The sequence below is a fragment of the Eretmochelys imbricata genome, chromosome 20, assembly GCF_965152235.1.
Source record: "Eretmochelys imbricata isolate rEreImb1 chromosome 20, rEreImb1.hap1, whole genome shotgun sequence".
NCBI classification, from domain to species: Eukaryota; Metazoa; Chordata; order Testudines; family Cheloniidae; genus Eretmochelys; species Eretmochelys imbricata.
The window spans coordinates 591,889-605,457 of record NC_135591.1 but is presented as its reverse complement, the minus strand read 5'-3'; the positions used below and the strand labels follow the sequence as shown (position 1 = coordinate 605,457).

General features: G+C 49.7%; 1 protein-coding gene across 3 annotated transcripts in view; it reads right to left on the bottom strand.

Moving 5' to 3' along the window:
• DIP2B (disco interacting protein 2 homolog B) overlaps positions 1 to 13,569 on the bottom strand; it is a 128,136-nt gene that overhangs the window by 8,631 nt on the left and 105,936 nt on the right. For all 3 annotated transcript variants that reach the window (XM_077838812.1, XM_077838813.1, XM_077838815.1), the window contains 7 exons: positions 12,455 to 12,578; positions 5,275 to 5,396; positions 4,004 to 4,115; positions 2,870 to 2,979; positions 2,016 to 2,146; positions 1,266 to 1,434; positions 151 to 321 (listed from right to left, as the gene is read on the bottom strand). In XM_077838812.1, coding sequence (XP_077694938.1) covers positions 151 to 321; positions 1,266 to 1,434; positions 2,016 to 2,146; positions 2,870 to 2,979; positions 4,004 to 4,115; positions 5,275 to 5,396; positions 12,455 to 12,578 — 939 coding nt within the window. The remainder of the gene's footprint in view (positions 1 to 150; positions 322 to 1,265; positions 1,435 to 2,015; positions 2,147 to 2,869; positions 2,980 to 4,003; positions 4,116 to 5,274; positions 5,397 to 12,454; positions 12,579 to 13,569) is intronic.

Here is a 13,569-nt window from a genome sequence, read left to right as displayed (position 1 = left end):
GCGCTCAAACTCTGGTCTGAGAAGCGAAGTTAACAATTTAGCAGCATGTGTTGGTTATGAAGAGTTTGCCAATTCAGAGCTCAATGCAATCTGGAAACCTGGTGCCACTGACAACATAATGGTCTTCCACATTAAATACCCCTTTGATACCTGTAAACAGATAGCTACGTTGACTCTTGACCCAAAGGTGGTGCTCACAGCACGGGATGACAGGCCAATGTCTTTGAAAAGCTTGGAGAAGGACTGAGTGAGAGAAATTCGTGGCCGCTCTTCTGCAACAACCACACAGGTCCGGACACAGGACAGATTAATTCCTCTTGCCTGCAGAACCATGATAAATGCAAACAATTGCTGCTCTGCCTCTAACAAACGAAGCAGAGTCCCACAGAAGACTGTTTGCCCCCTCCTCCACACTTAAACAGCTCCAGAAGTGAAGGATACCCTCCCATTACTCCACTCATGATAAATGTACCGTACTGTGTCCCTGTTGGCAGGCTATCAAACGTGAGTCTGATCAGGCAGCCCAAAAAGCATAAATGGAATAATGGCATTTTCAATTCTGCTTCCTATCCAGCTATAAGGAATATAGCTTTCTGCATTTCTGTAGTACCTCATCCCTGAGTTTAACTAAACCTCACCACACCCCTGCTGGGTAGCTCAGGATCATCACTCCCATTTAGAAGATGAGGAAATGGAGGCACAAAAGGATGAAGTTACTTGCTGAAGGTCACACTGAGGCTACAGCAGAGCTGGGCACAGACCCCTCAGGTATGTGCTCTAACCACTGGAAGACATCACTGCTGCCTCATAATTAAAGAACAATGGACAGCACTACCAGCTTTGCAGAGCTTCACAGTAACCTATGTGACTGGGGATATCATGCAAGGTATGAAACCTCAGAACATTTTGTACAGTCAGTGGTGCATGATTGAGTGGGGACTTTGTAGATGGAAGCACAAAGCCAGTTTTAGGAAAACAGATGCAAGAAGTAATCATAAACCTTGAGCATATTTATTTTTTCCTCCTGCTCTTCCAGAGAGTTGTGCGGCTGCTTAATGGATTGGCCAGCAGATATGCTGTATCTTCAGCTGGCCTAGAGCCCTTCAGCAGGCTGATGGTATATAGCGGACTATTCATGCAGCATGATGCTGCGGCTACTGCCTCACCCTTCTAAGGTTTGTTCTAACAGTCATCTCCATTTGCTTTAGCACAAGACTGGATACCGACTTTTAAAATCAGTGTAAGATACTGACAAAGGTTCTTACCTTTAACATTTCGACCTGATTTCCAAGTCCCTTTGTGCACAACTCCATGACTGAATAGGAACAGAAAGTGTCCCTTATTTTGTACTGACTGACCGTGGAAAGCCAGAGGAAAAGATTGGATTCCAACTCCATAGGAGGAATTAAGATGGACTGGTGACCAGAATACACGCTGCCATAGAAGATTAGAGAGAAAAATTTTACTCTAGAAGCTGGTTAGCATTAAGTCTGTTTTTTGTTATTTTTGGTCACCGATACATAGGGATGTTAGGCCCAAACGTAGGTAATGGGATTCCATGTCTGGGATAATTTGATGACAACACTAGTGCCCATCTCCTTTATAATGTGCAGCAACATTCTATTCGTAATAAAAACACCTTGTAACTGAGAAGTAGGGCACACACTTCCCATTGCCAATGTGAAGGAGAAATGCAGGCTCTGCAAAATATATTCCATCATAATATGAAACCAACAAAAAAAATGGGAGAAACTTTCTAGAGCTAGTAATCTCTTGCAGTGCATCTATACGTTACTAAGAGAAAAACAGTCACACCGGATAGATCTTAAAACTGGAAAGGAAGGGGGTCATGTTATTGAGCATCCAGAGCCAGATCCTGAGCTGGTATAAACTGGAATCATTCCACTGAAGACAATGGAGCTGTGTCAATTTATACCAGTTGAACATCTAGCTCTCCATTTCCGGTTTTAACACCGATCAATATCTTACCCTTTTGTTTTCATTCCAACTCATACCTGCAAAGGCACCAGAGCGTAAAGCCAAGTCCGCAGTAGGGATCAAGACAAATGGCAATCTGCCGAGAGGAATAGAGCTCACACTGGAGCTTTATCGCCCTGCAAAGAGCATTCACTGCTGCGTGGGACATCTGTAACAAAAGAAAGGGAGAGATACAGTGTTGAAATCCAAGAACATAGGAATAGGATTTCTCTGAGTCAGCTGGTATGGTGAGATATGGGCTTGGTTTCCTAACAATGCTACTCCACAAATTAACTACCCTTATCGCACATGGTGAGTGCAAAACATTGTAGAATCTTCCACACAAAGCTCTGTTTATCTTAGATCATTAAAGCATGTTATAAAAGGAGCAGCAGCTTCAGTTTCTCACTGTACACCTCCCACAGCATCTGAGCCCAGCCAGCACCCCACACCAGAGCCTAAGGGCTAAGTTTTTACTCCTGTTTTTTTCACACCCTCTTCTCTGTTACCAACTGCCAGAGCTACTCTCTGCTTTCAGTGGAGGCCAGCGAATGCTGTTCCAATAGTTCACTGTTAGCCGAGACTGCAAAGCGATACCATCATCATTCCCTGTTCACCTAAATATGCGATTCTTCATCAGCCTGGGCACCTGAAATCCTGAGGCTGCTTCTGACCTCAGTCTTCCTGCATGGCAGCACAAGGCAGAACTGCTTTACCAGCCTGAAGCCAGACTGCATTTTTTGGATCTGCCAATACGTAGTTTTACTCTCCCAGTTTATTAACTGGGACAAGTGATCTTTAAATCAAATCACAAGACCCACTTAAAAAGAAAAAAAGTTTCAGCCAAACAAAGACTATATGAGACCTTCTTTCCCAGACAGTGTTCCTGTACCTTCACTCCCGTAAGCATGCCTGTCGTGGACACACTAAAATCTAGGTATGCCAACATCTCTGGAGTGGGTGGTTTATAGAGCTGAGGTAGCCGCTTCCTGGGCAAGTCATCTGTGTGGGTAAGAAACAAAGTCTTATGATTCTGTTGTTTCTGAATTGGGATTCTTAGGGATGGGGGAATTTTCAATGACTAGGATGATATGAACGCGGGAGAAAAGCAAGCCTTCTTGATAATTAACTGTGGAATTACCTTCCACAAGAGTGACCAACATGTCTCGCTGCTTTCAGGAGAAAGTGCAAGGGCCATTTCTAGGTCAAAGCTTTCCCATTAAAAAAATCTGTCTGCTCTTGGAAACGAGGAGAAAAGAATCTAGCTGTGTGTGAGAACCCTATTCATTTGGACTGTAAGGTGCTCTGATACCACTCTGAGGAGTAAAGGGTGGGGAGATTCAATCGATGTTGTGAGGCACTGCATCAAATATGTAAATGCTATCAAGATATTACACTTGTCATGTGCCATTCAGTGCTTGTCCTCTCTTCTGAAGCTGCCAGAAAGGGGGTCAAGTCAGTGCTAACTATGACATGGATACCTGTTCTGAGGCCACTAACTCCACTAACATCAACTGAACTTTCAATTTTACCCCCATGCTATAATTCTACATGGGGCTCAGCTCTGCACAAGGAACAATTAGAGTTTCCAGGGTCAACCATGGGTCAGATTACAAGGAAATCCCAGCCTTGTCTCTAAACACTCTTTGTTCAAATTAATTCAAGAACATTCAACATTTTTAGTCTAGGGGCTAGAAAATCTTGCGACACCCTCTCTGCTCCATCTGGTATTGTATCCTTCCCACAAATTGCTTTCCTCATTCACAAATGTCAAATCTCATAATAGGAGACTGTCTGCACAGCCCCCACCTTCTCCGCTTTTTTTTTTAATTGTATAAGGGTGTAAAAGCTGCGAGCAGCTGAACCACGGTCTCTCTGAGATGTTTTTTCTGAGCATTTAAGCCCCCAGAGCAGCCAGTCAGATCATGTCTGTATTGGCAACGTCAGAACCCCTTACAGAGTCAATCAGAATCCCCATGCACAGCTTTCAAAATCTTTGAAATAGTTGGCAAAGAGAAGCTCTCACCTGTGTCAGTGATGGTTGGCCAGGTTTTCACATCCACAGCAGCAGCTGCCTCTCTGGATTTCAGTAGTCTCATTAAGGTCTGAGTTGTGAGAATGCAGGCAGCTTTGCTGACCTAAAAGAATAACCAACCAATGATTGCTAGAAAGTGAAAGAGAAACACATGTGGCCTTTCAAGCCCCATAACTAGTGGAGGCTGTGGGTATGCTTGTGCAATGCACTTTCCCCACCTGTGTGTTGTTTGCTATTCCAAAACACACCACCCTACTCAGCCAAGACCCCAAATTCAGACTAAAATGCAAAGTGGCAAGATCTTTGGACAGGCTGAGTAGGGATGTTATGTCAGGTAGCAACTGGACAGTAGCTCTCCTTCCATACCTACAGAGTCAACCTAGGCCAGTTACTGTAATTAGTAGGTAACTTGTAGACTGGCACTTGTCTAGTAGTCACTTAAAGGTACAGTGTTGCACTAAGGAAGTGTTATTTACTCCTTCTCATAACACAAGAGCTAGGGGGTCACCAAATGAAATTAATAGGCAGTGGGTTTAAAAACAAACAATAAGAAGTATTTCTTCACACAATGCACAGTCAACTTGTGGAACTCTTTGCCAGAGGATGTTGTGAAGGCCAAGACTATAACAGAGTTCATAAAAGAACTAGATAAATTCATGGAAGATAGGTCCATCAATGGCTATTAGCCTGTGTTTGCCAGAAGCTGGGAATGGGCAACAGGGAATGGATCACTTGATGGTTACCTATTCTGTTCATTCCCTCTGAAGCACCTGGCACTGGCCGCTGTTGGAAGACAGAATACTGGGCTAGATGGAATCATAGAATATCAGGGTTGGAAGGGACATCAGGAGGACATCTAGTCCAATCCCCTGCTCAAAGCAGGACCAATCCCCAACTAAATCATCCCAGCCAGGGCTTTGCCTTTGGTCTGATCCAGTATGGGCGTTCTTATGAGTTATTAGGTGGTAACAAGACTGTGGGTCATGTAAGTTAGCCTATTCCTGTTACCATGTATTTTGCAGCAACTTGTGTCACCCCTGTTACAGCCAGAGGAAGCGCTTTGTTACACTGAATTCTCATTTATGAAACAAAAGTTGTACAGCTAGAAACAGTTCATTCTGACCCGAGAGGGTGTTCTAATATACTGCAGCCATGAAAGATAGCATAAGAGATTTCATTCTTACTACTCTCCAGATCCAAACATCAGAATAATGGTGCCCCATGGGTGCCAGGCCCATAGGTTGCAGCTTCCCATTACTCACATCTACAATCATTCGCACAGTGGGCAGCGTCGCAGTGAGGTTCTGAGCATGAGGTGGTCGAACGGTCACAGGAATGCAGCCAGCATACAAACAGCCATAGAACGCAGCGATTAGTTCAATGCCTGCAAGAACACAAGAGGCTGTCACACAAGTGCTGACTGATGTCCTCGTGACACTAACCGCTACTCCAGTGGTTCCCAAACCGTGGGCCATGCCCCCTAGGGGGGCACGGAGGAATTTTGGGGGGGTGCATGGCAGAGTCTGGGTCAGCCCCCACAGGGGGGTCCAGAAGGGAGTGCCACCCAGCCCACTCTGACCCCAGCCCAGACACGCCCCCAGCCTCAGCTCCCTCCACCTGCTGCTCTGTCTCCAGGCCACTCCACCGAGAGTCCCAGCTCCTCCCCCCAGGTCTGCCTTCAGCCCAGGCTCCTCTGCTGAAGAAGCCTTGGCTGTGCAGCAATGGGGGGGGGAGAAATGGGGACAGATTCCATTACTGGTAAGGGGGGCACGGAATCGCTGATTGGAGCACTACTCTGCTGAAAGCTGCATCATCTCTGGCATGCTGGATGATGGCATAGTGAGAGGTGAATGTATGTATCGAGGACCAAGTTGCTGCCCTGCAGATTTCGGTTATCTGGGCCAGGAACGCCGCTGATGAGGCCTGAGCCCTCGTGGAGTGTGCCATAAGAGCCGGGTCTGGTATTTTGGCCAGCCTGTAGCACATATGGATACATGACATGATCCAGGAAGGTATCCTTTGAGATGAGACTGGCAGTCCTTTCATCTGGTCTGCCCCCACTACAAACAACTGGTTCAACTTTCTGAATGGCTTAGTGCGCTCAACGTAAAAGGCTAGTGCTGGCTAACATCGAGAGAGCGCAGCCTCTGCTCTCGGCTACTGGCATGAAGCTCAGGATAAAAAACAGGCAAGAAAACGTCCTGACTAGTGTGGAAGTGACACACCCTTAGGAAGAAAGGCCGGGTGAGGTCCGAGTTGCACCTTATCCCTGTGGAAAACTGTATAGGTTGCGTTAGAGGTAAGAGCCTTTAACTCAGACACCCTCCTAGCTGATGTAATAGCAACCAGAAAGCCTACCTTCCACGACAGATAGAGAAGGGAGCAAGTTGCCAGCGGTTCAAATGGGGGCCCCCATCAGTCTGGAGAGGACCAGGTTAAGGTCCCACGTGGGGACAGGCTGTCTGATCTGGGGATGGAGCTGTTCCAGACCCTTGAGGAACCGACCAACCATAGGGTTGGTGAAGTTGGAGCATCCAGACGCTCCCGGGTGGAAGGCTGAGATAGTAACGACGTGTACCTTTATGGAGGACGCTGCCAGGCCTTGCTGTTTCAGGTGCAGAAGGTACTCTAAGAAGTACTAGTAAGAAGGTACTAACATGGCTGCTACTCTGAAATCTCTAAGATGAGAGGCAGAGATGCCTGGAGAGGGGGTATATGACACTGATCACACCAACAAGTACATCTTTTCCACTTCGCCAGATACGTGGCTCTAGTGGAGGGCTTCCTGCTGCCAAGGAGGACCTCCCTTACCTGTACTGAGCACGGAAACTCCATGGGGTTCATAGAGTTCATGAGGTGGAGGGACTGCAGGTGGAGGTGATGAAGGTGAGTGATCAGGTCAGGGAGGAGAGGCAACGTGATCGGGGCATCCACTGACAGTTCCAGGAGCGTGGTGTACCAATGTTGTCGAGGCCACATTGGTGCCACCAGAATTATCTCTGCCCCATCCCTGCAAACCTTAAGTAGGACCTTGTGCACGAGAGGGACCGGGGAAAGGAGTAGAGCAGGCGGCCTCCCCAGGGTAGCAGGAGTGCGTCCATGATTGAGTCTGGGCTGTGTCTCTGGAAGGAGCAGAACATTGGGCACCTTCTGTTGCTCTGGGTGGTGAACAGCTTGAACTGGGAAAACCCCCACCTTGGAAGATGGACCACTTGTGATTGCAGAAGGACCTGCAGAGACGGTCCACCAGTGTGTTCTGAACTCCTGGTAGATAGGATGCTTCCAGGTGAATGGAGTGGGCTATGAAGAATTCCCATAGCTGGAGGGCTTCCCAACATAGGGGAGAGGACCGGTCTCCACCCTGCTTGTTGATGTAAAACACGGCCATGGTGTTGTCCGTCAGAACTGCTACATACTGACCTCGTAGTTGGGCCTGAAGGGTCTGGCATGCTAGTCGCACTGCCCTCAGCTCCTTGATATTGATATGGAGAGAGAGCTCATCCTGCGACCACAAGCCCTGCATTTGGAGGTCTCCCAAATGTGCAACCCCTCCCAGAGTTGACACGTCTATTACCAGTGACAAGGAAGGCTGAGGGCTGCTGAAGGGGACTCCTTCACACACTGTTCAAGGGTCAAGCCACCACTGAAGGGACTCAAGCACCTGCCCTGGCACCGTGATGACTGAATTCAGGCTGTTGCGTCCCGGGCGATAGGCCGAAGCGAGCCTCACCTGTAGAGGCCTGAGCTTCAGTCTGGCGTGCTAGGTCACATAAGTGCAGGCTGCCATGTGGCCGAGGAGACTCAGGCATCCCCTTACTGTGGTGGTCGGGTATTGCCGGAGGCCTTGAAGGACATCCATCATGGCTTGGAATTGGGACGCTGGCCAAAGTGGTCTTGCCTGAACAGAATCTAAAACTGCCCCGATTAATTCTGTTCTTTGGGTTGGTACTAAGGTTGACTTGTTCAAGTTGAGAAGGAGACCCAGTCTCTCGAATGTGGATCTGACCAACTGGGCTTCAGACTCCACCTGCCCCCTGGTGCGGCCCCTGAGCAGCCAGTCATTGAGGTAGGGGTATACCTGCACCTGCCTCCAATGGAGGAAAGCAGCCATGACCAACATGCACTTGATGAACACTTGGGGGGCTATTGAGAGGCCAAATGGAAGGACCGTGAATTGATAATGTTTGTGGTCGAACATGAAGCGTAGGACTCGCCTGTGTGCAGGCCGAATAGCTACATGGAAGTACAAGTCTTTCATGTCGAGGGCAGCGTACCAGTCTCCCGGATCCAGAGAGGGAATAATTGTGCCCAGGGAGACCATGCAGAATTTCAACTTTATCACGAACTTGTTGAGTCCTTGAAGATCTAGAATGGGTCTGAGACCCCTCCCCTTGGCTTTGGGGATTAGAAAGTATCAGGAATAGACCCCCTTGCCCAAGGAACCTCCTCCACTCCCCCATGGCGAGGGGCGCCTGCACCTCCTGGATAAGGAGTTGCTCGTGAAACGGTCCATGAAGAGGGACGGGGAAGGGAGGGAGGATAGGAGCAGAATTGGAGAGAATATCCCACTTCTACTGTACAGAGAACCCAGCAATCTGAAGTTATCTGGGACCAAGCATCGCAGAAGTGGGACAGACAATTCAAGAAAGACGGGGAAGGATCCAGAAGTGAGGCTGGTGCGCTGTCCTCAGGCACAGCTTCAAAAGGTCTGCTTGGAAAACTGACGATGGTTTAATCGGGCCCTGGCCCTGCCCAGACAGGGGGCTCAAAGGTTTTCGTCTGCCATTCCTGCTCCTTCTATAAAAGTCCTGCCTTGGCCGAGGAGGATAGGAGCGCTGCTGCTGAGACTTGAAATGTTTGCATTGGGTTGCTGGGGTGTGCATACCGAAGGACTTCATGGTAGCCGTGGAGTCCTTTAGGCCATGCAGCCGAGAGTCAGTCTGCTCCATAAACAGATCTGCCCCATCAAAAGGCAGGTCCTGCATGGTCTGTTGAACCTCAGGCAGGAGTCCCAAGGTCTGCAGCCATGAGCTACACCTCATGGCGATGCTGGAGAACAAGATGTGCGCCGCCGAGTCCGCAGCGTCCAGTTTTGAGGCCTGTAAAAAGGTCCGTGCCACCGCCTTTCCCTCCTCCACTATCGCTCCAAACTCCTCCCTGGACTCTGTTGGCACCAGCTCCTTAAACTTAAGCATCGAGTTCCAGGAGCTGAAGCAGTATCTACTCAGAATTGCCTGCTGGTTGGCAATCCTGAGTTGCAACCCCCCCATGGAATACACTTTGCACCCAAATAAAGCTAGATGCTTGGGGTCCTTGCACTCAGCTGCTGGGCTTGTTGTCCCTGCCGCTCCTTTTCATTTACTGCAGCCACCACCAACGAGCAAGGCTGCGGGTGTGTGAAGTGGTATTCGTACCCCTTAGATGGGATGAAATACTTCCCGGCCTCCATCCCTCTTACCACGAAGGGTGTGGAGAGGGTCTGCCAAATGGTCTTAGCATTGGCCTGTATGGTCTTGATGAGGGGTAGAGCCACCCCCGATGGGCCTTCTGGGGCCAGGAAGTCGACCACCGGGTCCTCCGACTCCACCACCTCCTTGGCCCGCAAGCCCATATTTTGCGCCACCCTGCGTGGGGGGCACGGCTGTCTATGGGGAGCGGTCCAGAGACTGAAGTGCCTGCAACCGCCTCGTCCGGGGAGGATGACGAGGAGGCTAACGGGGGAACAGGGTCCTCCTGACCCTCTTGGTCTCCAGTGGCCTCCTGTTCTGTCTCTTTGTCAGGGCAAACCACACCTGGATCAGGCTCAGGAGCTGGGGTTAGTTCCAGGGGAGGTAGTGCGACCAGTATGTACTCGGCACCCCTAGGGGTGGGGCGACTGGCTGATGCCCCCGGGACCTGCGGTTCAGAAGTTGCTGGACAGGAACCTTTGGATTGGGCGCCCTGGGCCTTGTGGTATGCCCACGGGGTTCAAAATGGCCACTGTGCTGGTTTCAGCCACTGCCCCGGCCATGGCCCTGCCCCCATGTCAGGCCTTCCAAGGCCTGACCAGTGTCGGCCCCACTCTGAGTACATAGACCCCGTCTCTCGAGTCCAAAGACAGGGACCGGGACCGCAATGGCCAGGACGGTGCCGAACAGAGCTGGACTGGGGAGCAGCGCCGCAAGGTTGGGGAGCGGTGTCACGATTTGGAGTGGTGCCGCAATCGGAATCTGTGCAGTGATGCTGACCGGTGCTGAGAGTGGGACCTGCTGCGCGACGGGGATCGGTGTGAGGATCAGCATCGCCATCAGGAGCAGCGCTGCGACTTCACTGGCAGTGCTGAGGGACGGAGCTTCACCAGTTTTCCTCGAGCCAGTGACACATCTTGCGGTACCAGAGGCTTGGCTCGAAGGACCGGGGACTGCTGTGCCATCATGGCAATGAGGTCCCTCACGGCCTCAAAGGTGCCTAGGGTGGACAGCAATTCCACCTCCTCAGTGACCTGGCTCGGGGAGTCCAATGGCACTGGACTCGGCAGTCCCCGTTCCAAAGTCTTCAGCCCTGGGTGCTCTTCTGTGGGACGCACCCCATTGGCCAGCTCCAAAGGGGTGGATCTCTGAGTCAAAGATCCACTCCTCCCCTGCTTCCAGTGCCTTCTACCACTGCCGCCGGGGCGCTGCGCGCCGATGAGCTCGGTGCTCAGTCTTGCTGCGCTGATGTAGGTTTCAGTCTAAGTGCCGTCTCCATACGGAACTGCTTGAGGCAAAAGTCTTGCTCTTTTTTTGTTCTGGGATGAAACCCTTTACAAAGGCTGCACTTGTCCGCTTGGTGTGCTTCCCCCAGACACTTTAAGTAAGCGTTGTGGGGATCGCCCGTTGGCATGGGCTTATTGAAGGACTTGAAGGGTTTGAACCCTTGGGATTTAGGTATACCTTGAGTCCCAACGGGGAATGCGGTCGGGGTGAAGGGGAAGACCGCCCAGTTCCAACAGCTATCTCCTGTAACCGAAAACACTAAAACTAAACTTAATGAGGTGTGACAAAGTTCCTGCTCTACCTTGGTGGGTTTTGCGCTTATTGGTGGATTTGCTCGCCTTGGAGCTTCCCGGCAGCACTCAGCTTGACCGTTTTTCTGAATTCACAGTCCAGGTCGACTCCTCCTGTGTCTGACCAGGAGTTGGGAGGATTTGGGGGGAATCCGGGCCCGCCCCCTACTCCGGGTTCCAGCCCAGGGCCCTGTGGAATGCAGCTGTCTAGAGTGCCTCCTGGAACAGCTGTGTGACAGCTACAACTCACTGTGGCTACTTCCCCATGGCCTCCTCCCAACACTTTCTTTATCCTCACCATAGGACCTTCCTCCTGGTGTCTGATCATGCTTGTACACCTCAGTCCTCCAATAGTCCGTGTTCTCACTCTCAGCTCCTAGTGCCTCTTGCTCCCAACTCCTCACATACACACCACAAACTGAAGTGAGCTCCTTTTTAAAACCCAGGTGCCCTGATTAGCCTGCCTTAATTGATTCTAGCAGCTTCTTGAATGGCTGCAGGTGTTCTAATCAGCCTGTCTTAATTGTCTCTAGAATGTTCCTGATTGTTCTGGAACCTTCCCTGTTACCTTACCCAGGGAAAAGGGACCTACTTAGCCTGGGGCTTATATATCTGCCTTCTATTACTCTCCTATCGCCATCTGGCCTGACCCTGTCACAGAGGCTAGGAATAACTGTGAACTAAACTAAACCGAAAGCTAAGGAAAACAAGGAGAGCTTGCTAAACAAGTCACCGCAGTTCCAATGACTGTCACTGGCGGTAAGAAGGAACTGAGGAGGTCCCACATTGGGTCGGCAGGGTCATATATTGAGAGCCATGAAGGCACCACTCCATGGGTGCTGCTAGGGGTGACTGAAAGACAGCCACCTCTGTGGTGGAGAGTAGCCACCAAATGGCATGCAGAACATTCTCACAGGAGCAAGGCCTCAATATGTCCACACAGAACAGACAGGACCCAGAAGTCCCTTGAAGTATGGACAACCCCCGTTCTCCATTAGATCCAATGTGGCCACAAAAGAATTTTCAAATAAAACTTGGAGAGTATCAGTGGGATCTTTGATGTCCACAGGCACAAGACTTGAGCTTCTAAGATTTCATCTGAAAGGCCAAGACACAGTAATATACACAGAACTCAGTGCATCTGTCGGAATTAAGTCAAACTGAGTCAGCCTTTCCAGGATTCAATACAGCCTAGGGATGCCAAGCCTGATGCTGAGACCCCTAATGCACCCCAGTCCCTATGAAACATAACTACTTGCTGTTAAAACCAGACCAGTTACATGGTCGACTCCGGGTATCACCATTCAACAATGAAAGCAGCATCCGCACTGGGAGTCTTACAAGTTTTGAAAGTTGGATTAATGGGTTGTTGTGCATTTTCCCAGTACGGATTCTGGCCCGCACCAACATGACCTTACCAGGAGGATAGAGTAGCACCACATTGTCTCCTGCATTCAGATGTCCCTTGTCATACAGAACTGATGCAATTCTCTCTGCTCTCTTGTGCAACTGGAGGCATGTGGCTGTGCACACAGGAGTTCCCTTGAAAGGAGAGAGAAATGTACTGAATAAGAGCTGGGACAGCACAAGTCAGCTGCACAAAGGGCAGCACAGACGGAAGTTTATACAGTCAGAGTCAATCCATACCCATTAGCTACCATGGATAGACTGTGGGTGCCTGATGGGCCATTTATCCAGTGTTTAATGTCACCGAAATGCATTGAACTGATCCTACTCCTAGGAAATGTCACTTATCAGGGACTTGATTCAGCAGGGTTCTCCTGCACCTACTGTGCTATGCAGCTCCCTGACAACACACACACAAACTGAACTTCTAAGGTGGTGCAAGGGCTGATGGGACCTGCAGTCTCCAGGCGGTTTTAAAGCAAAGTGCAGCAATTGTTAACGAATGAGCAGTATCTTCTAACATCTTCAGGTGAAAAAGGCTTCCAGTTTTGAAGAGTTAAACTTTAAAATTAACCCAAAGCCTTAGGTTGCATGTTAAGGTTTTATACACTTCACCTTGGAGACCTCAACACTCTCTCTCTCTCTCACACACACAGTGTGTGCGCGAACGTGCACTGGGAATTATGTGAAGGAGCATGAGCCAGGAAAGTTTATAGAAACATCCTTCTGATTGTAGAGCTTCTAGTCCCACTTCAGGCAGCAGACTCAAATCCCTGCCCCTTCCACAGGGGCAGAAAAGGGAGAGATTTCGGTAGCATATATGCAGGGAGGAGGAAGCGGGGAGAAGAAGAGATCAAGAATTTGGCATGGCTCCTGAATGATCCTCTGAAAAAAGTTCTTTAAAACATAGGCGGAGCAGCACCTTGACTCTGGTCATTTAATGATGGCACATTTATGATGCTAAACAACACGAAGAGATGATGCTGTGAAGTTAATGAAAACTTTCCACATCAATGTCATGTTACCTCTGTAGTTACAGTGGCCATGACGACACTTCCATCCTGATGGCCAAGATGCACCCCCTCACCTGAGACCCAACCCAGCCTTAGACTGTGGCAAGCTCCAG